This window comes from Convolutriloba macropyga, chromosome 8 (assembly GCF_964194025.1).
Source record: "Convolutriloba macropyga chromosome 8, txConMacr16.3, whole genome shotgun sequence".
Lineage (NCBI taxonomy): Eukaryota > Metazoa > Xenacoelomorpha > Acoela > Convolutidae > Convolutriloba > Convolutriloba macropyga.
In genome coordinates this window covers 31,996,714-32,021,129 of record NC_134475.1, presented here as the reverse complement: position 1 = coordinate 32,021,129, position 24,416 = coordinate 31,996,714, and the positions used below count along the sequence as shown (strand labels likewise).

Below are 24,416 nucleotides of genomic sequence, written 5' to 3'. Positions count from 1 at the left end.
GCTCACCCAAGTTGACCACACCTGGCCCCCAAGGTCACACAAAGTGACCCCCAAGGTCACGCAGAGTGCCCACCAAAGTATCCCCACCCCAAGGTCATCAAAGTGCCCCCCAAGGTCACCCAAGTTGACCACACCTGACACCAAGGTCGCCAACGTGCCCCCCAAATGTCAATCAAATTGGTCAAAATAGCCCCTCAATAGTCACTCCATCAACCCCAAAGGTCACCACAATTGGACCACCTAACCGTATTTTGTGACACCAAAAGCCAATAGAGTGGATTTTGAAAGCAAAAATATTTTGAAAGAAAAATAAAAGCGAGTAACGGCAAGCAAAACATCAGTAGCACCGTCAAGCTTTTTAAACAACGATTAAAGACAACGCAGCTACTATTTTGAGAGATCAGAAAACAAATTTCAGATAATCTGGAACCTGAAATTATCTTACAAACATATCAAGAGTTCAAAAAGCTGATGGAAACAGCTGAAGTACTCGTTGACGTTATGACGCAATCTGAAAGCACTCAAGTGGTAGAACCTCTCGAAGAAGCGGATGAACTCACGTCGATGAAAATTGAAGTTATGCAAACCGTCAAACAGCACAAGATCACGAAGAGACAGCTTCGGTCGAGAGCAAGCAGTCATTCATCAGTACACAGCCACCTATCAACCGCTTCCAAAGCTGAAGGTAGAAAGGAGAATAGAAATAATGATTATCAGCACAACAAAAGAGTTCCGTTTGGGCGCACTTTTGATGCAGCCCAGAGCAAGAAAAAATCGAAGACCAGCCAAATAATTTTGTCAACTCGATCAACAGCGTACTTTACGAGCTGAGAAATAGAAACATTCAAAGAGTTGTATCATCCAATGAGGAAAAGCAGAACATGGATCAAAACCCAACCGAACCAGACAAAACGCCACAACTCGATCAACCCGGAGTTTCTGATATTTTTCAGCTTCAAGGATCAGGCGATCATAATATCTCAAAAAAAATCAAAAATCTTTAGTCTCGGGCCACCAGATAACTACACCGACAAGTCAATATCATCCATTCGACGCCTATAGGAAAGCTAACAAGGCCAATTTTGAGCCCTCATACTATCAGTCAATTTTCCGTGCTGACCAACAACAGAAAAATCATTCTCCATTGAGACAAGAAGACCCTAACAGACAGTTGGACAAAAATGTTGACAATAGACCAACTATGATCATTTACTGGGATCATTCGCCTACAAGTAGCGCTATGCCACAAACAACAAACGAAGCCTCAGGTCCTCTAAATAATAGCCCTAGTCTTTAACTAACACAAAAATGCGTTCGCAATGCAAACAGCCTACTGCCGAATCAACAAAACACCATAAGGAATTCTGAGAATGAAAAAGGGAACATTAACACCAACAGCTATCAAGCGTTCTCAAACACCAACCCTATTGGGACAAATCAAGTCGAATCCAGCAATGAAATGCCGGCTCCCCCTTTAACAACCAATCGACCGTATTTCATTGGGAGCGAAGAAACAGGCAACATGAATCCAACAAAGAGTTCTCCACTAAGTAAGAACAGCTATCAGAAAACAGATCGGCCTTGCATTGCACAAGCTAGCGGATCAACAGCTGCCACGGAAATTTTTAGTGTGCCAGTTAAAACAAGAAAAAGCGTCGATACGAACCGCAGCAAATATGTTGCCCCTGGAGCCATACCAGATCAACAAAATGTTCTCACCACTAACTTCCAAAACACAACGCTCGGTCGTCAACACTTTTATAACGCGACTGACGCAGGAAGAAATCCTGAAAACCTCGTTAACAACAAGGTAACTACGCTACAACCCAGCCAGCCCTCAATGGTTACTACGCGTATCCAGGCGAATATCAGAACTACCAGAACCACAATCAACACCAGCCCTTCTTTCGAAATAACCACCGCTCGGTCAAACTCCCAGACATTCGCGTAAAAAAGTTTGACGGAGATCCTCTGAAATGGAATGAGTGGACTAGTATGTTTTCATCAATAATCCACAATAATAGCGACATGTCGGACATTGAAAGAATGAGCTACCTGCGGTCTCTAGTCATTGGTTCAGCAAAAGAGGCCGTATCTGGATACTTGTGCAACCCAGGTTTTTATCACGAAGCGTTGTTGGAACCGAAACGCCGCTTTGGAAACCCGCAGCACGTCGTATCAGCCGTAACCAAAGAACTAGAGCTATGGCAACTACCACAAGCAGGCGATCTCGCGACTTTGATCAGCTATGCGTCCTTTCTACGCGAACTGGTTCAAACATTCAACGCCCATGGATTCTATGTCGACTTGAAGTCAACATACTTAGTTCGGTTAGCACGGGATAAATTACCATGGTCTTTGAAAATGAAGTGGAGCGAACACCTTGTGGATATCAATAGTACATTCCCAGGAATAGAAGACCTCTCAAATTGGATGGATAGACAAGCTAGAGCTTGCGAACAGCTGCAGGAGTCCGTGTCACTTGAAAATCAACCGATGATAATGGAAAGCAAACAAATTTTAATCGGCGAGACAAAAATAACCACCACAATGGAAATAACAACCATCAATCCAAGTTCTTCAGTCAAAACATAAACAACAACAAAAAATATGGCAACAGAAACTCGAACACGAACGGTAGTTTCAGAAAAGGAAGCGAGCCAGTCAACAGTAATAGTCACAATAACGTGCGACGAGACAATATTGGGGGGACACCACAGTTTATGAACAACAGTGGAAGTACTACTTCGAACAACAACCGAATTTCCGAAAGAAATTCTTCCAACAATCAGTAAACTAAGAGCAAGAAATGCCCAGTAGATCAAGGCGACCACTACATTGGAAAATGTTCTAAATTTTTGCAGATGTCACCATCTGAGCGAAATTCGGAAGTGAAGAAAAATCTGCTCTGCTACAACTGTCTAAGTCCCAATCACAATGCAAAAAATTGCCCATCAAAAGTATTATGTTGACATTGCTCACGCAAGCATCATTCAATGAATACACGATAAAAACTATAGCCCTAATCAGAAAACAAACACCACACAACACGAATTGCCCCTTTGTGAATTGTTCGAAGATATAAATAGCGGAACAAAACCGCCAAGTTATACACCTGTCTTCCCGAGGATAATCCGAAATCAGTTGCCAATGATACCTATCAAACTATTTGGACGCAACGAGCACTTCGAGTGCTACGCGCTATTGGACACTTGCAGCACAATCTCATATGCTTTTGATCCGATGGTTACCAAATTGAATGCACCACAAACAAGCTCGGAAACGACTCTGAACGTCTCAACAGCTTTTGGCGACTCTTCTATGGAAACAAAGCTAGTTCAGCTTGACATCGGGCTTTTCACGAGCAAACGACCATTGTTCCGTCTAAACTACGTTTACTCAATAAAAAATTGGCACTTCGACGACGCGCCCGTGACACAGTTAAATGAGGTATGCAGCAAGTACCCACACCTATAACACATCAACTGCCCGCAATTGGAAAACAACAAAATCCAAGTTCTGCTTGGAATTGATGCAACACAGTACCTACTCGAGCGAGAGTTCATGCAGGGTCCTAAAAACACCCCGTTTGCCATTCGCAGACTACTTGGACGAATCATAACAGGCCCCCATTAAATTTGACAATGACAAACCCGAAAAAACAAACTTTCTGTCAGATAGTTTTGAGGCTTTTGATAGGGAAATGACTTTTTCAACAGAAGATGATGAAGACCCTTTAACCGAATCCGTGACCAGTTTCAGGAAAATCCGTGACCAGTTTCTTGACACATCTGGAACGGAAAATGAAGACGAAATTTCCCTCTCCAAGCACGACCAAAGGGCAGTAGAAATACTTATAAACACAGTGAGACATACAGGAGAAAGATATGAATCGGTCTCATCTGGAGAGAAAAAGTTACCCTTGAGAAGAGTTACCCCGTAGCAAAAGCTCAAGTCCAAAACCTTGACAAAAAACTCAAGAAAGACAAAGCCTTGAAAGATATGTATCAGAAAACACTCGACACTGACCTTGAAAAAGGATATGTCAAATCAGTGACTTTCAGTGACACTACACCCAATCGCGTCTGGTACCTACCACACCATCCTGTTACCAACCCCAATAAACCGGGAAAGGTGCGCCGTGTCTCAAACGCTGCAACAACATTCAAAGGAAATTCCATGAATAGCAATCTTCTCACAGGACCCGACTTACTAAACAATCTTGTCGGGCTCTTACTTCGATTCAGAGAAAAACCTGTTGCTATCACGGCTGATATTGAAGCCATGTTTAAGCAGGTCGGCATTATGGAAACTGATCAACCCTCCATGAGATTTCCGTGGCCAACTGAGCGAAGTATAAAACAGTTCCAGTACACCCGCCTAATCTTCGGCGCTCGATGCTCGCCAACAACAGCAATTTTTGTTCTCCAAAAAACTGCTAACGATTTCTCACCAAACCAGGCCGTTAAGGATTTAGTCTACAACATTTTTTATATGGACGATTTTGTACACTCGTTCGAGACATTTCAAAAGGCTAAAGATAACACAGCTCTGCTTAAGAAAACGCTTTCGAAAGGCGGGTTCAATTTGACAAAATTTGTCTCAAACGAAAGATCCGCTATAAAAGATTTTGACGACAGCAACGAAAACGACAAAAATTGTCATCGAGTGCTTGGAGTTCACTGGAATAAGTCAGATGACAGATTATTCCACGAAAAACCATCAAAGTTTGACAACAACGGTAACAGCCATTCAATCAGGAAACTTCTGTCGCTAATCGCCTGTCTTTTTGATCCGTTAGCCATTATAGCCCCGCTAGTAATTACACTCAAGATTATTCTACAGTATGTATGGAAAGAAGGATCAGCGTGGGATGATCCTTTGCCGCTCGAAAAACGGATTCTGATCCAAAAATGGATTGACAAATACCAATCTGCACCACCTATTGAATTTCCTCGCTGCATAAATCCCAAATCAACAGCAAATGAACTACATGAACTCCATATATTCAGCGACCCCTTGCAACTAGCTTATGGAGCTGTAGTTTATATCAGAGTTCTTCAGAAAATGGCGTTTCATGCTCGTTTCTCACAAGCAAAGCCAATGTTGCTCCGATCAAGCAGCTCAGTATTCCTAAAACGGAGCTCCCGGCCGCATTCCGACCGCTTAGCTAGATTCGTTAAAACCCACCAAAATATTTTGTTCAAGGAAACCGTCTTTTGGTGTGACAGCACAGCAGTCCTAGCGTGGGTTAAGAGCACGGACAAGCTTAACGTTTACGTGTCCAACAGGGTGCGCGAAATTCAAGACAACTCATCATCTGATAGCTGGTATCACATCAGTGGCAAGAATAACCCAGCCGATCACGTATCTCGCGGTATTGATCCAGATGAGCTGCCAAAACTTTGGCTAACTCCACCCTCGTTTTTGTTTGAACCAAAAGACAGCTGGAACACGATACTCAGCGCGGAGAAAATAAACGTCACAAAAATACAACAACCAGTAAAAGCAATCATTGACGTCGAGAGATTCTCGAAGTGGACCAAGCTACTCAAAGCAACCGCACAAGTCTTTCGTTTCCTGGACATAAATAAAACCAAGCAAAAAAGAGCTCTCAACTGTACGGATATTGAAAAATCGAGAAATCGTCTGTCCAAAGCGTCACAACAGACCTTTTTCGGTACTTCAATCTGCTTACTGAACCAGAAGAAATCTTTTCCAACGAAAAACAAACTTCTACAGCTTTCCCCGTTTCTCCAAGACATCTTTTTGCGTGATGACGACAGAACCAAAAGGAGTACATTGTGTTACAACACGAAACACCCAATTATTTTAAACGCAAAAGAGTTCATTACCCGACTCTTTCTAATCAAATGCCACGAAATCTGTATGCACTTTGGAACTGAATATATAAAGAACTATGTGCAACAAAACTTTTACGTGTTTGGTCTTCGAGACGCCCTCCGCAGTATCACCTACAGGTGCTTTGATTGCAGACGATTCAAAGGCCAAGGACTTCAACCAGCTATGGCAGATCTACCCGACATCAGATTTCCACGAGACCAGTCTCCTGTAGTTTTTGCAAACGTTGGAATCGACTATAATGTCCCCTTTACTGTTATTCAGCGGAAAAAAGAAGAAAAAGCCTATATGTGCCTCTTCAATTGTCTAGTCACACGAGCTGCGCACATGGAAGTGACAGAAGACTTAACGACAACCACTTTTATGACGGCCATCCGAAGATTTATCGCCAGACGCGGACAACCTCGACTCTCCACAAACCCTCAAACTTGACCATGATTTCATTAGACAGAAAATAATGAACGAGTCCGTTGAATGGCTTCTAAACCCTCCTTCTGCTCCTCATTTCGGTGGGGTGTGGGAGAGGCTCGTACAAATTGTAAAACGAGCTCTTCTCTTGAATCTCGGATCTGCGAAGTTGACATGGGACGTCTTCTCCACCATTGTTATCGAAACAGTGAGTCTTGTCAATGCGAGACCTTTAACACACGTTAGAAATGACATCGAGGACGAGGACCCGTTGACACCCAACCACTCTCTGATCGGCAGAGCATTTCCCAATGTCCAAGCGTGTGTCTTCAAAGAGACTCCCACAATCCAGACGAAGACGTGGACCCAAGTGCGACAACGACTCGAAGCAATCTGGAAAAGACTTCTAAAAGAGTACATTCCAACCCTTAACACAAGGAAGAAGTGGTTAAAGCCTGATGCCAAATTGGAAGTGAATGACGTCGTTTGGATTTTGGAAGAATGGATCCCAAGAGGAATTTGGCCCCTGGGACGCGTGACAAGGACGTTCACTGGCCCCGACAAAACAGCTAGGTCATGTGAAGTAAAAACTGCCTTAGGCCTCTGAATCCGACCAGCTGTTAAACTTGCACATGTTTTCCCCAAAACACCCCCGGCAGGTTAGGTAGGCCCCGAGAATGTTATCGATGTGATAATTCTTAAGTATATTTTGCCGCCTAAATGTTGTAAACTTGATTTCTTCGACAAGTTTGAATCATAATCATCGAAAACAAGCTAAACAAAGGTGCACGTGGCGAAACAAAAGAAATGATTGAATAAAGAAATTGAAACAAGGATCCTATTTTTGAAACAACAAAACCCAAGGAATTGAAGAAGAAAGACGACAACGGCAACTCCCCCGACCGGGACCAGACGGCCATTGTCAGCAATATTGCTGACCAAAGGGGAGGATGTGCCATTTAGTCTGTTCCAAATTCATAAATTAATGCCACTAATTAATATGACAATTCTTTTATAGTTATATGCCGGTATTTTGTGATGGGGTGTTGAAAAGACAAAAAAAGTGTGGAGAAAGTATTTTTTGCTAGTATTTCTGCGATTAGATGATCGGCTTTCGTGATGTTTGTAATTTCTTCTTCGTTTCGCTAGTGATTGTCATGTTCTAATCATTTTTGTAGCCTTGCTAGTTTTGAAGGAAAACATTGGGTTAGAAATATTGTATTTTAATCTACTTTTTACCAAACGTACGAGAGTTTTGTTCTACTAATGTACAGAATGCCTCCTGTATAGTTTGTTAGCATTTTCAAGGCGGCAGTCATTTAGATGTGTGTTATTGTAGTTTTTGAGGTAGGTTCGCCCTTCAACAAAGAATTTTGACCGTCGTTTTAATTTTAGTCAATTACCGGTTGCCTTTAATTTCCGGGTTAACGTTTCCTACTCGAATGGATGTGGCCTGATTTTCGTTCGCGTGGCGCGTTCTTTCCGCTTCTAAAGACCACTGTTTTATTTTTTTTGTGAGCTCAGGACTTATAAAGACTGTAAAACTTTCAAAATAAATGAGCTGATTTATCGATTAAGGGATTAGATCGTTAAAATTGTTTCTCTTTGAGTTAAACAGTACCAATTTAGTTACCTTTTTAGTGGTTATATTTGCCTATTCGAGCAGATTTGTATCGCCGCTTATACCTGATCTCCAAAAATACGAAGTTTTTCTCTGCTGTGACAGCTCGTTTGAAGTTTTTTACAGTTTCTTCGCTCTAAGTTATGCGGCAAAATTGAATGCCAGGACGTACTTTAAGAACTTTCTGCTAAATCACATGTCCAGTTGTAACTTGTCACCATTTGTTTTGTATCTATTGGGTGTATCTATTTTACTTCAGTGACTAGCTATCTTGCTGTACCCTATTGATGAAATTGCTCCAATTCCTTCATTTTTCAACTAACACCTTAATTTTATCATTTACAGTGTTGAGTTGTCCATCAAACCTGATAGTTGTTGGATCACATTTTGCTGACAGATTTTTTTTGCTCGGTTCTTACTCGTTGCAGAAGTCAGACGTTTTCATCCAGTTTGTCGAGGATTTGCTGTTTCTTTCATAGAGTATGATGTACAGTCTGTTGATAAGGTAATTTTTGGAGATATAACAAGAATATCCCGTTTTTTTATTTTTTTTAGTGGAATTTCCTCACATTTTTTAATACAATTTGACTAAAAAGTGATTGAGTTGATGGAATTGGCAATCAGTCAAAAGTGCTTGAAAATAATACAAGCTACAGACCTGTACAGCAAAGTCGAATTTGTTGGCAAACTGAATGATGAAATTTGTGATAGATAAATAAAAACCTGGACAATTAAGTCCAATGTCTGAGTTGCGAGTTTTGAGTGGAGGAACTAGACAACAATGTCCTTTTCTCTAAAAGGAAATTTTTCCAAAGAGCAGGAAAACTAAGTCCGGTTATTTATTTCTACAGAGGGTGAAAGACTTTGTCAACCAGGACCAATTTCAACTACTAATACTTACTACTCTTACTAATACTTTATTTATTTATCTTCTCGTTCGATTTGATGTTTCTTTGCTTCCGGACTTTCCTCGCACTGCTTCTTTAAAGAAACCTATTTTTTCTCAAATAAGGGAGCTTTTACAACGCTACCGTTGTTGGCAACATGGACGTCAAAAATTTCGGTCTGTTGTAATTATTAATAAGGTATAAAAATTTTCTGATTTCGCTGTTTTTTGTCGATTCAGAACGAAATAGTAATTTCAACAACTGGTTTCTCTATTTTTTTATGTCCATGAGAACGCGTGCTGCACCTTGCCAGTCACAGTAAGCAATACCATAGGCTCGAAGTGGTGCGCGCAATTCAGCTATCAGTTGATCAAGTTTTGTTGTTGTTGTTGTTGTTGTTGTTGTTGAGGATACTCAGCGAGCTGGAGGTATCTCTATCTAAACTTTCAACAGGCTTCAACTTTTCTGAAGCATTTGGGGCAAACAGCCACGTGCACGAGTTGTAATTAGAAATACAAAATTGCAATATTAAGACTGTTATTTGTTTCTTAACTACTAGGGGATCGACAAAATTTAAGAATGATGGCAGCTGATTCGTTTCCAAGTTCAAAGGGGATTTGGGATTTAATTAAATATTCAAAAAATTCACATGTAGGGTTTAAAATTGATTTTTGAAAGCTGAAAATATTTTGTTACCGAAATCTGTTACCGAAACTTAATGAAAATTTCGAAAACGAGTCGAAATTTTCATTAAGTCAACCACAAAGATAACATCAGATAGTTTTGAGCGCAAAAACTCCTGTAAATGAAAAAAAGACAAAACACTCAGAAATTCTGAAACCTTAATTTAAAGATTACAATTTTTTGGGTGTGCTATTTATAATAGCGACAATAATAGCGAATGTTGAGAATTTAACTGAAACTAAAAATAAATTCAAAAATTTGTCCTTAATTTAAATTAAAGACAACTGTAAATTTATTGTCATTTACTCTATTCGATTTTACCTGTTTTTTTTCTACCTGGCTATAAAGTCTTTTCAAAAATTCGCTCAGAAACAGGATGAAGGAGGGAGAGCAAAACATCTGAATTGAAGAGAATATGCATTCTTTTCAACCGAAGTGTTACTTCCCGAGGGAAAATTGTCGAGTTTCAATTATGTGAAAAAGGCTTCTATGCAAAATCGTTTATATGTCAAAAATCTAATATCGCGGATAAGATGAATACGCAGGTAGTTGTATGGATCTGTTCCTATTGCGCAGAAAAATGGACAATAGAGGACCCATATGCATTAAAATTGTTCAAAAGGTTCGCAGATGGTATATTGTTCACAGTAAAAGGGAAAACTGGATTTACAATACACAATAGAGAACAAAAGGGACAGTAGAGGACGATATGGACAATAGAAGAGAAATATGAAAAGAAATTGTATGAAAAAAAGTATGCGGAAAATTGTGTTTAAAAGGTATGTAGATGACATAGTGTGCATCGGATAATGGAAACCTGAAGAGAAGCTTGAGTCTCACAACACATACAATTCACTCTTGAGACTTCCATCTAGAATGGAAAACTAACCGCTCTAGATCTGAATATAAACGTAAATGGCGATAGAAAAAGTAGCTGTCATTGGTATCAATTCTTATAGCAGAATAATTTTGAATTCCTCTAGATGTGCACCGCTACATCATCGAAAAAAACTGAAAACAGATACAAAAATTAATGCATAGGATTTTCATTGCAACGAGTAATTGGGAATTTCTCTACGTATCTAATAAAATTCTTGAAACGCCGATAAAAACCAGAATCACGTGTATGGTCAACCAGTAGTGTTAAGTAAACGTTGAGTGAAATAATCAAAAAAAACTTTTTGAGCCGTTTATGCCTGCACTCATTACGTTCTTTTGTACCTCAGTTATAGAGAAGTGCCATTACACATTAGATCATTATATAAAACAATGGCAGGAGCGTCAGGGGACGCAAATAAAATGCACCCCTGAGGTTGTAGGGCACAAACGGAAAATCTCTTTTTGTCATTATCAAAAACTTAAAGAAAAAAAAGAGATAGGATTGAGTGCAGAAACTCCCGTTAAGCAAAAAAAATCATATAGAAAAAAGCAAGAGCAAAGTCAGGGCGGTTGCAGTGAACACAAACTAATGAAGAGTTTCTGGACAATCGAGGTTGGATTGCGCCCTGTCCCTGATTTCTTGTGAGGGATGTGCCTGCTGCTGCCAAAGACATTGCTCAAGTAAATTTTGAGAGAATTAACAATGCCACAAAATTTAATTGATCGTTTGAAAACTGTAATCGAAGTCACTACCTCCAATCACGAAACCCATTCTTAATACAACACATTGAAAATGACATCAATCCAGTTTTTTGAGATTTGTTCCTTCTGCAAATTTCTGCTGAACAACCAATCGCAGTTTTCAATTAGGACTCCTCAAACAGAATACAAATTGTGCTTAAAAGTTTCCAAAGTGTACAAGATAAACTTGAAACAGATGGGGGTAAAATAAGGAACGTTTTTTGAGATTAGGTTTGCTGTCTCTATTGTTAGCAGTATTAGACGACGAGAAATTAGGAATCACTCCGCATTGGTTGAAAACAAAAGTGAATCGGAAACTTAGTAGACGGTCAGACAGACCGATCATGATGCCGTGGAACGGCCCTCATAGTAATGTCGTGAAAACGTATTGAAGTTGGCTTCCAAAGTTTGTACTTGAACCCGTATCAATGGCGTTTAAACAAGCTGTGAGAGACCAGTTCATTGGGGTCCACCTCCTGGCGAACGTTGACAAAATTGTACGGGAATTGAGCGGAACTTGTATTGAGCGAGAACTGTACAACAAATTAAGAATGTAAAACTGCGAAATTGAAGTGTACGCAACTTGAAAGCAAAATATGCACGCAAAAGAATGATTGAAAGAGGAGTGAAAAAAATATATGATTATCTGAAGCCCTAAGACCTGCTCGTGGTACCATTTGACAAAAACTGCGGAACCTATGTTAGGAAGAAGTCAACATTCAGAAGTAAAAGCTTGCGAATGTGCTATAAATATGCAAAATTCAATAGAGCAACAGATGAAGGTGTAAAAAACTAAGAAACAAATCAAATATTAACCTGACACAATGGATGAAACAATTAAAAATCAGTGACAAAATTGATCGGATCTGCTGTTTCACAGGTGCTATAAAAATTGATTTATAGTAGCTGAGTGATTATAGTTAACATAAAACTTTCTGCAATTCCCGACTACTATCAACAAAATCTATATAGAGCACAATAGATTTGAGTGCGTTATTGTTGCTATGTTTTCGGAATTGAAGTCTATAAATTGAAAGACTTTATTTTCATTGTGCAAGATGGATCATGACAAACTGTATTGGAATTGGAAAGTTAAAAATTTTCTCTTTACGAAAAAAAATCTTGCACCCTATCCTGTAGGGTGTCAGATTTGACTTTTCTCATCAAAAATACATTAAAATTTTGTTTTTTTGTCTGTTAAGATCAGTTTAAGAGATTTTCTTTTCTTCAGGTTTTCAGTTTTGGGTGTATCAGTTTTGCTTGGTATTACAGCTTGATCAGAACATCTGTGCTAGAAGCACGAGTTCACCTAAGTGTTGTTCTTACTGAAAATGGAACTATCAAAAGTGTTAAGAAGTTAAAAATAAATAATTTTTTTTTCAATTGTAACGGCATCAAGTCTGAACAATTGGATGCTATGTATGCATCACTTGCTGTGATTCTAGCAGACTTGAGGATGAAAAAACTCAAGCATCACTGCAAAAACCAGAGATCACTAAAGTTCTCTTAAAATGTGATTAAAACGAGAATCGTGAAGAATGCAACCGCAGAGTGACCTTCCATGGATCTATAAGGGATCTTTACAGGATTTACGAGATCCTTATCACTATGTCAAAACCGCATTATCTGAACTTCTGAAATTTGAAAAACAAATTTTTACATATTGATTGTGCCCCTCCTTCGGCATTTGCTGCATATTTCAGTAACAGAACACGTGCCAATACACACTAAATTATTATATAAAAATCATTATGTTCGTGCGTCGGTGGGATGCAAATAATCTGCACGCACAAAGCTGGGAGGGCACAAACAGAAAAGATCCTATTGTCAAGCCAAAACGCATAAAATAGCAACAGAAATGGTTGAGGGCAAAAACTCTTGCTAAGGAAAACAAAATACTCATAAATTTTGAAAAAGGGTATTATTTGTTGATTGAAATAAATAGAAATGCACTTTGAATTGTAAATTCGTTGATATTTTGACTCATTAGAACAGCAGATGAAAACAAACAAAGATCTGCAAAAAAATGGGCATAAAGCGATGTTTAATATTCAATACAGATGAACCATCAGAAAAATTTATGCCATTAAACTGAAACAAAATGTGGGACATTCAATCTATTTTCCCAAAAAGAGAAAGTAAGGATCTTGCTTGCCCGCCCATAAAACGTTTTTTGAAAGAAAAATGAACTCGCATTTCAAGTGTAACATTTCATGAAAAAGTATTATAAAAAACACTTCATTATACGTATGCAATTCGGTCACTGTTTTCCAAGATAGCCGAAATGATACTTTTAGTATTTTAGGAAATGAATGGGAAGATTGTCCGGTGAGACAACTTTTTGTTGAATGGTGTGGTTTGACGCATTTTTTTAATGGGAGAGACTTGACGCATGTTTAGGGTTTGAAAGACTAACGACAATTCAATTGATCTAAACAAAAATGTTGTAACCGCAACTCAATACGCGCTCTGCTTATCGGGGGCGAACGTTTGGCTTCAAATACTAATTCAAATGCAATTTTGAGTTTCGCTGTTTGAGAAATAATCTTGTACAGGTTAGTTGGAAATGTTGTCAGGGTATTTTCCTTTTCTGCCCGCTCTCACAACGTTTTTCTTACACCAGTCACAAAACAAGTAACATTTTATAGTAAGCCTTGATATAAAACTCTGGTATGCGGGATGGCCTGGCGGGAAAAAAAAATTTGAGAAAAACTAATTTCTGCAAAAATTACAATGATTATTTGAAAAAGGTAATTGAGGTCAACAACTCCAGTATTCGATTCATTTTTTCATACAACGCATTGAAAATGACATCATTTCGTTTTTTTTGTGTTTTCGCCATCCTGAAATTTTCCGCTGAACAAAAACTGCACAGTTTTTATTTAGGACTATGCAAACAACATATAAACTGTGCTTAAGAGGGCTCTAAAGTGTACAAGAAAAACAGATAGAAGTGATGTTAGTGCCAACTTTTCTGAGATCAGATTTCATGTTCTTCTTGTTAGCAGAATTAAACAAGAAATTAGGACTCACTCAGCAAAGGTTAAAAGCAGACTAAATGGGAATCTTAGTAGACGGTTGATCAGACAGGACAATTTGTCGTGGAACGGCCCCCATCCACATAGTAATATTGTGATAATGGATTGAGGTGAATTTCCAAAATCTGTACTTGAGGTTGTATTGTTGGCATCTAAACAAGCTGTGAGATACAAGTTTATTGGGTTCCATTTCCTGGCAGACGTTGACAAAATTGAACGGGAATCCAGCGAAACGTGTATTGAGCAGGAATTGTAAAACAAAGTGACGGGGTGATTTCGTGAAATTGAAATGTTCGCAAAATTAAAGTCAAATTTTGCACGCAAAAATTGATTGAAAGAGGAGTGAAAAAAAATATAATTATCTGAAGCCCTAAGACCTGCTGGTGGTACAGTTTGACAAAAGCTGTGGAACTTTTGCTAGGAAGAAGTCAACGTTCAGAAAAAAAGCCTGCATTTGTGCTACGGAAGTGCAGACATCAATAGAGCAACAGATGAAAGTGTACAAAAACTAAAAAACAGAACAATAATTAGCCTGAAACAATGGATAAAGCAGTGAAAGATCAGTGACAAAAATGATCTGATCTGCTCTGATTTCAGTCCTCACAGTTCCGCGAAAAAACTCACAGAGAAGGTAAGCCTATCCGACCTGTTCTCTTGATAGTTGGTAGTAATTACGAATATTGAACACCATGTTTTGTCCAATATTACACACGCAAACATTAGAAACAACACAATGCTACTAAAAAACCTTCAGAGTCACTTTCCCTTGATAATAACGAGCAACTAATATCGTTTCACGTAAAAAATTTGTATACATAAGTTCCGATGTGGTATGTTATTTGAATTTTTTCTAAGAGAACTCTACTTAAATAACCTGGCTACAAACATCCCAAAGTACGCAATGAAAAATTTGTTAAAGCTAGTGGTTACAAAGTTTTCTTTCAATTGTAACAGCATCATGTATGAACAATAAGATGCTATAGGTGCATCACTGGCAGTGAAACTAGCAATCGTGTGGATGAAAAAACCAAGGCATCACTGAAAAAAACACTGTTTAATTAAGGTTCTGCCAGCAAGAAGTAAACTGTGCATAAGAGAGCCCTAAGGTGTGCAAGAAAAATTCGAAACAGAGAAGGGTAAATTTTAGAGACAACTTTTGTGAGATCAGAATTGATACATTTCTTCTTAGCAGTATTGGGCGAGAATTTAGGAATCAATCTGCAATACCTGAGAGTACATTAAACTGGAAAAACGGTAATCTGTCAGAAAGATAGCAGGCATTATGGATAACGTTGTGGTAATGGATTGAGGTTAACTTCCAACGCCTATAATTGAAATCGTATGGTTGGGGCCTAAACAGTTTGTGATAGACAATTCAGGTACATTTCCTGGCAGACTTTGTCAGACTTGTACGTGAATTGTGCGATAGCACAATGAAGGGTGAAAAATTTTGTGAAACTTTGCTAAACAAAATTTTATGCAAAGTGTAGGCAAAATGAAATCGGACTAAAAAATCACATGGTTTTCTAAAGCCCAAAGACTCGCCGGTGGTACCCTTTGACAAAGGACAAAGGCTACAAAATTAGCGTGATGAAGATCTCAACATAGAGTTGTTGCCGAAATACGAAGCTCTAATCAGATTTAAAAAATCAATATAATAAAACGATGAAACTATAGTAAACACTAGAAAACAGAAAACGAAGGATAAGGCAGTAGAAACCTGTTGACTAAATTGATCCAGTCAATTAATTCACAACAATTCAAGCTTCATAGTTCTGCAAAAATTCACTGAAAAGATAAACCAATCCAACCTGTTCATTTGGTAGCTGCTAGCAATTATGAAAGTTTGAACAATTTTTTGGCACCGTTTCTCCAAAATTCACAAAAGCAAACAATAAACGTTTAGACAAAGATATTAGAAAAACCTTGAAATCACATTTTTTTGATGATTGCAAGCAAATAAAGTCACTTGATGAAAAAAATTGTATAACAAAGTGCCAGTTGGATATACAAATTGAATTTTTCTGAGAGAACTCTTTTTTAAGACCCTGGCCCCCCAGATACCGGCGTTCGCAACGAAATTTTTATTACAGCTAGTGGTTACAAACTTCTATTTTTATTGTATCGGAGGCAGCGGGTATGGTATATCAAAAGCTCTAGCTATAGGTGAATCGCTGGTTGTAACACTAGCAAACGTTTGGATGAAATATTTTGAGGCATCACTACAAAAACGTAATTAGTTTGGGCTCACTTAAAACCTCTTTAAATGTATTTAAAACGGGAATCATCTTAACTCTAACCGGAGAGTGACTTTACGTGGAAAAGGGTTAAAATTTGAGCTTTGAAAACAATGGTTTCATCAATAATGCAAAAAAATTCCACTACTGGAATGAGACAATAGGCATGACGTTGTTTGTTTTGATTCGTAATGCAGCAAAACACAACCAGCGAAAGATATTGAGGAGAAATAGATATTTGGATGACATCTTTTGCAAAACTATTGATGATACGGACGAGTTCTTAATACTTGCATATTCAAAACACAGAAATCCGCAATAACCATAGAAAAAAGAGATCGACGAAGGATATTTGGAATTTTTTGTTATCAGCGTAAACGTGAGCAGCGACAATAGACTACGTGTCATTGGTATCGAAATCTAACTGACACGGGAACAATTTTAAATTTTTACAGCTTCACCGCTTTTGCAAAATAAAAATTTAATTCAGATGTCAGCTGACAGGATTTCTAACGCGGCAGCTAAACTGTTGGCGCTCGATCAAGGGTTTGAAAAGAACGAAACATGCTGGACCAAAAATCAGAATCCAGATTGATGTTTTAAAACAAAAGGAACAATTTTTTTAAACAAGATAATAACTAGCAGAGAAATTCAATGAAAAACAAATCAAATAGAGCGTCAGAGTATCCAGACTGGTTGTCATGTACAACCAACAACTTTTCTACATTACAGATGAAACCATACACAAAAATTCGCAAGCGAAAAGGAAAAAATATTTGATTTGGAAGTTCTATATAAAACTCGAAAACAAATGTCATGACTCCCAACACTAAAAGCACATTTCGATAAGAACCTGAAACGTCACTCGGTAAATGAACTAAATAAATGATCGCGGATCAATCTTGGGCAGACAATCCCGTATGTTATCATTAGGTTTTGAGTGCATGAAAGGAAAAGTTTTTAAGTCGTATAAAATCTCGTTGAATGTTTTCATGCAGCTCATGATTTTTGTTGGGCCTTCTCGACCCATGACGAGATCTACATCATTGAGTTAAACTGCTAATAAAAGCGTTCAAGTAAATTTCAAATGATTTCAAATTGATATCTTTTAATATTCAAATGTTGAACGTTACTTCGTAATACCGCTAGGATCTTTTCCGTTCGTGCCACTCCTCCTTCAATATCTTTTGCTTATCCCATACAGGAAATTTCCCAATACACAGGAAGTGATTATTTGAAACTATGGAACGTGGGATGCAAATAATGAGCACCCACTAATCTGGGAAGGCACGTATGGAAAAGATTCGATTGTCATTTCCAAAAACCCAAAAATAAGAGCAGATGGAATTGGGGAAAAAATGATAACAATTTCAGAGAAAAAAACAAAATACCCAAATATTTTGAATTAGTGTATAGTTTGTTTTTGCATGAAATGTCAGCGCAATCTTGTAGATGTACTTAGAACTTTCAACTCGTTTTTCAAGCTCACAGCAGTTCAAAATGAGCAAAGATCTCTGCGAAAATGAGCATAAACCGGGGTTTTTTGCTCAATAGAGATGAACCTTAACTCAAAATTTTGCTATCAAACTGAAAGTTTGTGTGATATTCAAATTGCTCTCCGTCTTCAAAACAAGAAGTAGTAGAAAACTCATAAACATCGAAATTATGTGCGTCAAGCTGAAACCTGTGCTGAACACACGCAAAGAATATGGAGGTAGGGAAATCATGCTAATCATGGAAATTTTTGACTGAATATATGACGAGAAAGAATATTTTCTGAATGCTAGAACGAAGTTTGGACAAAATTCTATGAGTAAAACTTGTGCATCTCAATTCGGGAAAGAACTATATTATCAAATATTCATATATTTCATTCTGCCCATTTTAAAAACTGTCAGTTCAAATTTTTATAAATTCGAATTGAATGAAACAACTACGCTTTGTAAATAATTAACATTGTAGAAATCATTTGTGAAATGTTCAGTGGGATCTGACGTTCAAATCAATATTCTAAAGAGACTGATAACATTTGTAACAGTTGTAAATATGAAATTTAATTAGACAAAATATAATGTATAAGTATTATTTTTAATTTACTAGAATTGTTTAAAATATGGTACCAGACAAATGTGAATACATTTCCATTTTATCCTTCAACAATTGTGAATGTTAAGTTCAAAATGAACGTAGAGTTCAAAAACTTTTTTACGAACTCCATTACCCGGAAATGGAGTTGTTTGTCACGCCGCGTCAGATGATTACAGCCTTCAAGATCGACATCGGGAAGCAGTTGTTGTACAGTTCCGTTCTAGTTGTGATCTTCAGGGCCTAGGCTGACACCTGGTCAACTGATCACCTTCCCTGGAATTTGATAAACGTTTCCTCGTCTCCACTGTTCTGTTGTGGAGCACGATAGAGAAATTGGCACCAACAATTGAAATCAAGGAGATTGGAGACAACCAAGGTTACCTCGCAAAATAAATTATCATGAAAAAATTTTTAAGTTGGCGATCCAGGCGGTCTTTTCGTGGCCCCATCCCGAGCGTGAGGAAACGACCTTGTGGGTTGTTTCTCTACGTCAGTAATTAAAACTTTGTCGTTTTTGTGCCAGCTCACTAAATACCTAAACAGCTTCGGCAGGTTAATAAGTCTGTTCAGATTAACAGGAAGAGATGGGTCAATCTATAAATAACTCTGCAACCAATTGGGGGAAGAAAAATCAGGGCAGCAATCATTCGGTGGAGTGTACTGGCCCAGGTGTTGATAAGAATTGCTGCATCAACAGGACAAATATCTGGGTGCGACACTCTGCCCCAAAAAAAAAAATTTTCACCAGATCCTTCCTATGTGGTTTCTTTGTTTTCAATGAATTGCAAAAAAGCGAGGTTCTACTATGGAGGACCTGTCTTTAGTCAAACTGACTGCACTGAGCATTACGGCCGCAGAAACAAAGTGTGCATCTTTAGTATGGATGAGGAGCCATGTGAGGATGTCTTCGCAAAGGTCGTCAATTTAGCTGAAAAGGCCGGTGTGATAACCACTTCAAATTATGTAAGACCACGTCATTGCTTACTATGTGGAAATAAAGGCACAAAACCAATAATTTCCATGATTTTTTTGGACGTGATACTGGACATCGGCTGTTGAAGAAAAAGAAGATTTTAAAAAACAATGATACATTTGCTAATGACCGCTGTGGCGTCTATTTTTGAACCACTGTGGTGAAATTGAGCGAAATCGGGGCCAGAAAATTAAAACCGTATTACCCTAACTTAAATTGCTCATATTAGTTTTTAAAGTTTGCTTAAGAAGCGAAGGCAACCGAAATTTTTTGTTACTGCCATAGAAAAAGAGATTGTGAAAATACCAAAAAGTTGTTTGACAGCAGGTGATAAACCATCCCTATGGAATATAGTTCCCAATACTCATGAACTACCCAGTCTTGATAGAAGTGAATTGAAATCCAATAAGAAAGGGGGTAGTGTATTGCTTTTTGTGCCTTGAAGCTCGCTCCAAAAGAAGTTAAGGATTTAAGCTTGTTTGATCAATCAAAATAGGACTCCTTGTGGGTTGAATGTCGGTGCAATTTTTTAAGCATCTGCAGGTCTAAAATGCTTTTGGATAAAACATAAAATCCCCTAAAGCTTCATCAAAAAGTTGACTGATCACGTTGTGTCAAATTTGATCTGGTATTCTTCGTCTCCACTGTTCTGATGTAGAGCGTTATAGAGAAATTGGGCACCATTAATACAAACAAGTGAGATTGGACGCCACCAAGGTTACTACGCAAATTATTTTAACCTGAAAGTATTTAATAGGATGGCATTTCACTCGGCGTCTCTGTGGCCGCACCCGTAGCACGAGGGCGCGACCATGGATAGACGTTCTCTACGTTTGTGGTTAACACTTTGTCGTATATTTGCCAGCTCAAAACTACCTAATTAGCCTATTGGGTGTACTGGCCCAGGGATTGATGGGAATGGCTGCATCATCAGGGATATCAGCAATCATCAAATACCTGAGTGCAAAGTTTATCCCAAACAACTTTTTCACAAGGCCCTGCCTATGTGGTTTTTGTGTTGTCCATCAACTGAAAAAAATTTTTTTTCTACTATGGAGGACCTGTTTTTAGTCAGCTGACAGCATTGAGCATGGCGCGCGCAGAATAAATGTGTGTATCTTTGGTGTTGATGAGAAGCCATGTATGAATGTCTTTGCGAAAGTAGTGAGTTTAGCCGGGAAGTCTGGTGTCGTAACCACTTCATATGATGTAACTACATGACAAGGCCAATAACCGATAAACGCCAAGCTTTTAAAACGTGATATCAGACATCAGTTGGTAAAAAAGGAGAATTTGGAGAAAACTAACGTTTTTTTAACTGCTGCGGTGTCTGTTTTTGAACCGCTGTCGTGAAATCCGGGCCCTGAAATAGAAAACTTAATAATTTAACTCAAATTGATCAAATTATCTTTCAAGACGTATCTAAAAAGTTTAGTCAAATGAAGTCTTTTGTTAAAGAAGTCTACTGCTAAAGATCGCTGGAGTTTTATCAATTATTGTTAGGGGCACAAATAAGCAAGCTAAAAATTTTACTGCGGCAAACAATTTCTTTGTTGAACCGATTGTCGACAAAAAAAATTGGTGTTCTCAATCCTAGGGCAGTATTTTGGTAATAAAAATGAAGAAACACCAAATTTCGATGTTGGCGACTCATCATTTGATTTTTGGCCAATATCAGAAAAAATTGTTTCTATATCATCAGAGAGTTGAATCTCAACAAGACAACTAGTCCTTGTAAAGTACCCGTTCGCGCTATTAGTGATAGTAAGCAAATTTTAGGCCCCACCTGACGTTCACCATGAATGAAAACCTTAACGGCTGTGTTTTCCATACGATGCTCAACAGAGCTGTCGTAACATCAATCTATAAAAAAGATGACATCTTGGACCCTGTAAACTGTCGTCTTATCTCGATAACTAGGTCATTTTCTTAAATATTAGAAAAAAACTTGCACAACCAAACCACACGTTATATTGAGAGTTATATAATACTATTGCCGCTTAAATTTGGATTTTGATTTTTGGTATCAGCACAAGATGATACTCTATTTTTCGCTGAATCAGACCAACATGAAATTGATACTGGCAGTATTGTTCATGCTGTTTTGCTCGATTTATATAAAACTTTCACGCCAAAACCTTTTGAAAAAAATGGTTTCTAAACTCTTCAAATTCTGCATTGCAGGACATGAAATGTTTACACGGATCGCGTACGAAAAGTAAATTTTAATGGAGTTGTGTCAAATTGGATTGAGCTAAGGCAAGGTGTTTCTCCGGGGACAATTTGAGGACCATTTTTTTCAACTTATATATAGATGACCTCCCTGAAAAAGATACTGAAGCTGGTAACCCTTTGCAGTATGTGAAACATTGTTTATTGTTTTTTATTCACAAAAAATCCCTTATTGATTTAAACTCTTTGCAGGAAAATATAAAAAGTTTAGGAACTTACTTTTGTATCAATAGGTTAAAATTCAATGCCAAAAAACTAAGTTTATTACGATCGCGAGCAAAAATGTTAACAGGCTCAACAATTCTTAGACTTAAGCTGTAGTATGGCGTCCGCCCGTACGCAACATTTTAAATCTTCAGATAATTAACCGTGGTATTTGTTTAAAATACAATATTAGAAGCTAAATAATAAGCAGATTAATGTGGAACAGAAATTGGTTTAATTCAAGGAAGGCTCAATAGAGTGGTTAGCTCTGATGGTAGGTTTGGTGCACAATAAAGGAATTTAATTCACCTTTTGATCGATACCCAAAATCCATTCGATCATCGTGGTAAACTAACCAAGTCAGCAAATATATGTCAGTTTCGTTGATATTGTAATACAGGAAATAAAATAAATTTTAAACTAAATTGTTAATTCTGATACCCAAGAAGTTTATTAGCACATCTTATTTTTATATAAATGTGGCATCACACTGCGCTTTTAAATAAGAATAGAGTTAACCACTTGCTCAAAAATCAATTCAAATTTCCATTCTCACCTCTTGTTATCTGAACGTGTTACTGTACGAACAGTGTGTACTTTCATATCAATAAATAAAATATCAGTTTTTGTCGTTCATTTTTTTCCGGCTCGGCAAGCCCAAGTAAATTGTACATTTCTCGCTCCGCATCTTTTGTGAGAATTTGATATGCCCGATGGTCTTGAAGAACTCTTTTTGTCCACCAGCATCAAGGTACGTCAACAGACTCATTTTAAGGCAGTGTTTCTTTGCCTGATCTTTCGGAGCAGAACTTTTTACCAAAAAAATCTCATATAACGTAGCAGGCCGGTTCACAATAATTTTTTTTTGAATCTCGAACAGACATTTCTCTGTGGCCTTCGTTTTGGCCCGCTCGTTTTTGAGAGAATTGTTTTGTCGATCAATTTTAGTATCTTTCCTTTGACATTCGCTGGCCAAGTACTGTTTGTAATTTGCAGTTCTCCAGCTGCTAAAGCTCTGATCGCTATTGATCTTTTGCTATTGGTCATCTCTTGTTCGCTTGTGAGCACTTTTAACAGAATTGACTTTTAAGTCCGCCAACTCTTGTTTTAATAAATCGATGTACTGATTCTGATCAGCATTTTTGGCTGCTGCTGCCTTCAAATTATCTCGTAGCGTCTCACACTCTGCACCTCGTTAGCTCAATGCTTCCTTTGTTGCTTTTTTGGCTTAGTAACAATGGCAATCCAGTTTTGGTGAAAACTCCAAGAAGTATTTCTGAAGTAAAGTAATTATACTCTTCAACTTCCCTAATTGCGCGCACTGATTTCGAAGTTCCCATTCAGTCTTCAGAGCTGGGGACCAAAAATTAGCGGCTACCGGATGTTCTAGCGTATACACTTTCCAAGTCTGGGAAAGAAAAGATTCCACTCGGAACACTCCCGGGGAAATCGTGGAAATAAGTTTCCGCAATTCTGGAATATAATACACATATTTACCAATTCGTGGGATCTCTTTGCCTGCTATGTTAAATAAAAACACCTTTTTGCTTGCAATTTTTCTCAATATTTTCAGTTTTGAGCACAAGACTTTTTTCTGGCCTTGAACTCAAGACAACTTTTTTTTTCTTTTTTTGGTCTTGAACTCGAGGCGTTTTCAGTTTTTTGGTCTTGATCTCAAGAATAAATTTTTATAAACAATCAACTCTTTTAAGGACTCTTTTTCTTCAGTCATTTTTTTTGTTCTCGGCGTTCATTTAATAAATTGATTATACATGTGTTCCTGTTACGGGGTCGAGATTCCGCAATAGTTGTTGTCAAGGCGCTTGATTAACACGCAATCCTAAATAGATGAACAATAAAGGAAACATTTTACAATTTGAAAATTGAGGTTCAATGTTTTTGCTGACACAGCAATATCCTTTTCTTTTATCCAAACGTATGGTCTTTCGGTTTTTAATTTTTACAAAAAAATATTATTTCATTTGCTTGAAAGAATTCCTGCTGAAACTGTTGGTTCTAGTGATTAAAATCCTTATGAGTGTATTTTCAATCCGAATCTCCGAACGTTTCTCGACTGATAATTCCGTTACTATTATGTCCGATTGTTTGAGCAATTTGACTCTGTTTTAAATCTGATGTGGAGAAAAGGCTACGATGTAGGTTTTGATGGCCTACATTTATGTTACTATTCATCGGCTATTGATATATTTCACAATTGAGTTTCGTCTTCGTTTGTCCATATTTTTTGAAATTGCAGTCTTCTAAACTGACGAGATTTGGCTACAGCGTGTTTTATGCAGCAGTTGCATATTAAAGGTACAAATTTTTGTAAGAGGGTCTACATATCTAATAAAGGAAAATTTCTGGCCCCTAATAAAACAAGAACTTGCTTTTTGCAAAACTGAGACCTAGTTTTTGTTGCAACCATCTTGTCACATTTATGAACATATAAACGGATCCTGCTCTTTCAACGTGAGTTTTTTTCTCGAAGAGCATTACCGAAGGACTAATAATCTTTTTTGACATTTCAACCATTTTTTTGAATTTTCAGTTGTTGAATTT

General features: G+C 37.8%; 3 protein-coding genes across 3 annotated transcripts in view; all 3 read left to right on the top strand.

The window, feature by feature from the left end:
- LOC142344684 (uncharacterized) overlaps positions 1-24,416 on the top strand; it is a 169,351-nt gene that overhangs the window by 59,111 nt on the left and 85,824 nt on the right. The window lies entirely within an intron of this gene.
- On the top strand, positions 4,003-6,294 carry LOC142345022 (uncharacterized). The gene is made up of 2 exons (XM_075397106.1): positions 4,003-4,580; positions 5,232-6,294. Exons 1-2 carry the CDS (start codon positions 4,003-4,005, stop codon positions 6,292-6,294), a joined length of 1,641 nt encoding a protein of 546 aa, XP_075253221.1.
- On the top strand, positions 6,320-6,877 carry LOC142345021 (uncharacterized). The gene has a single exon (XM_075397105.1). The coding sequence runs from the start codon at positions 6,320-6,322 to the stop codon at positions 6,875-6,877; it is 558 nt and encodes a 185-aa protein (XP_075253220.1).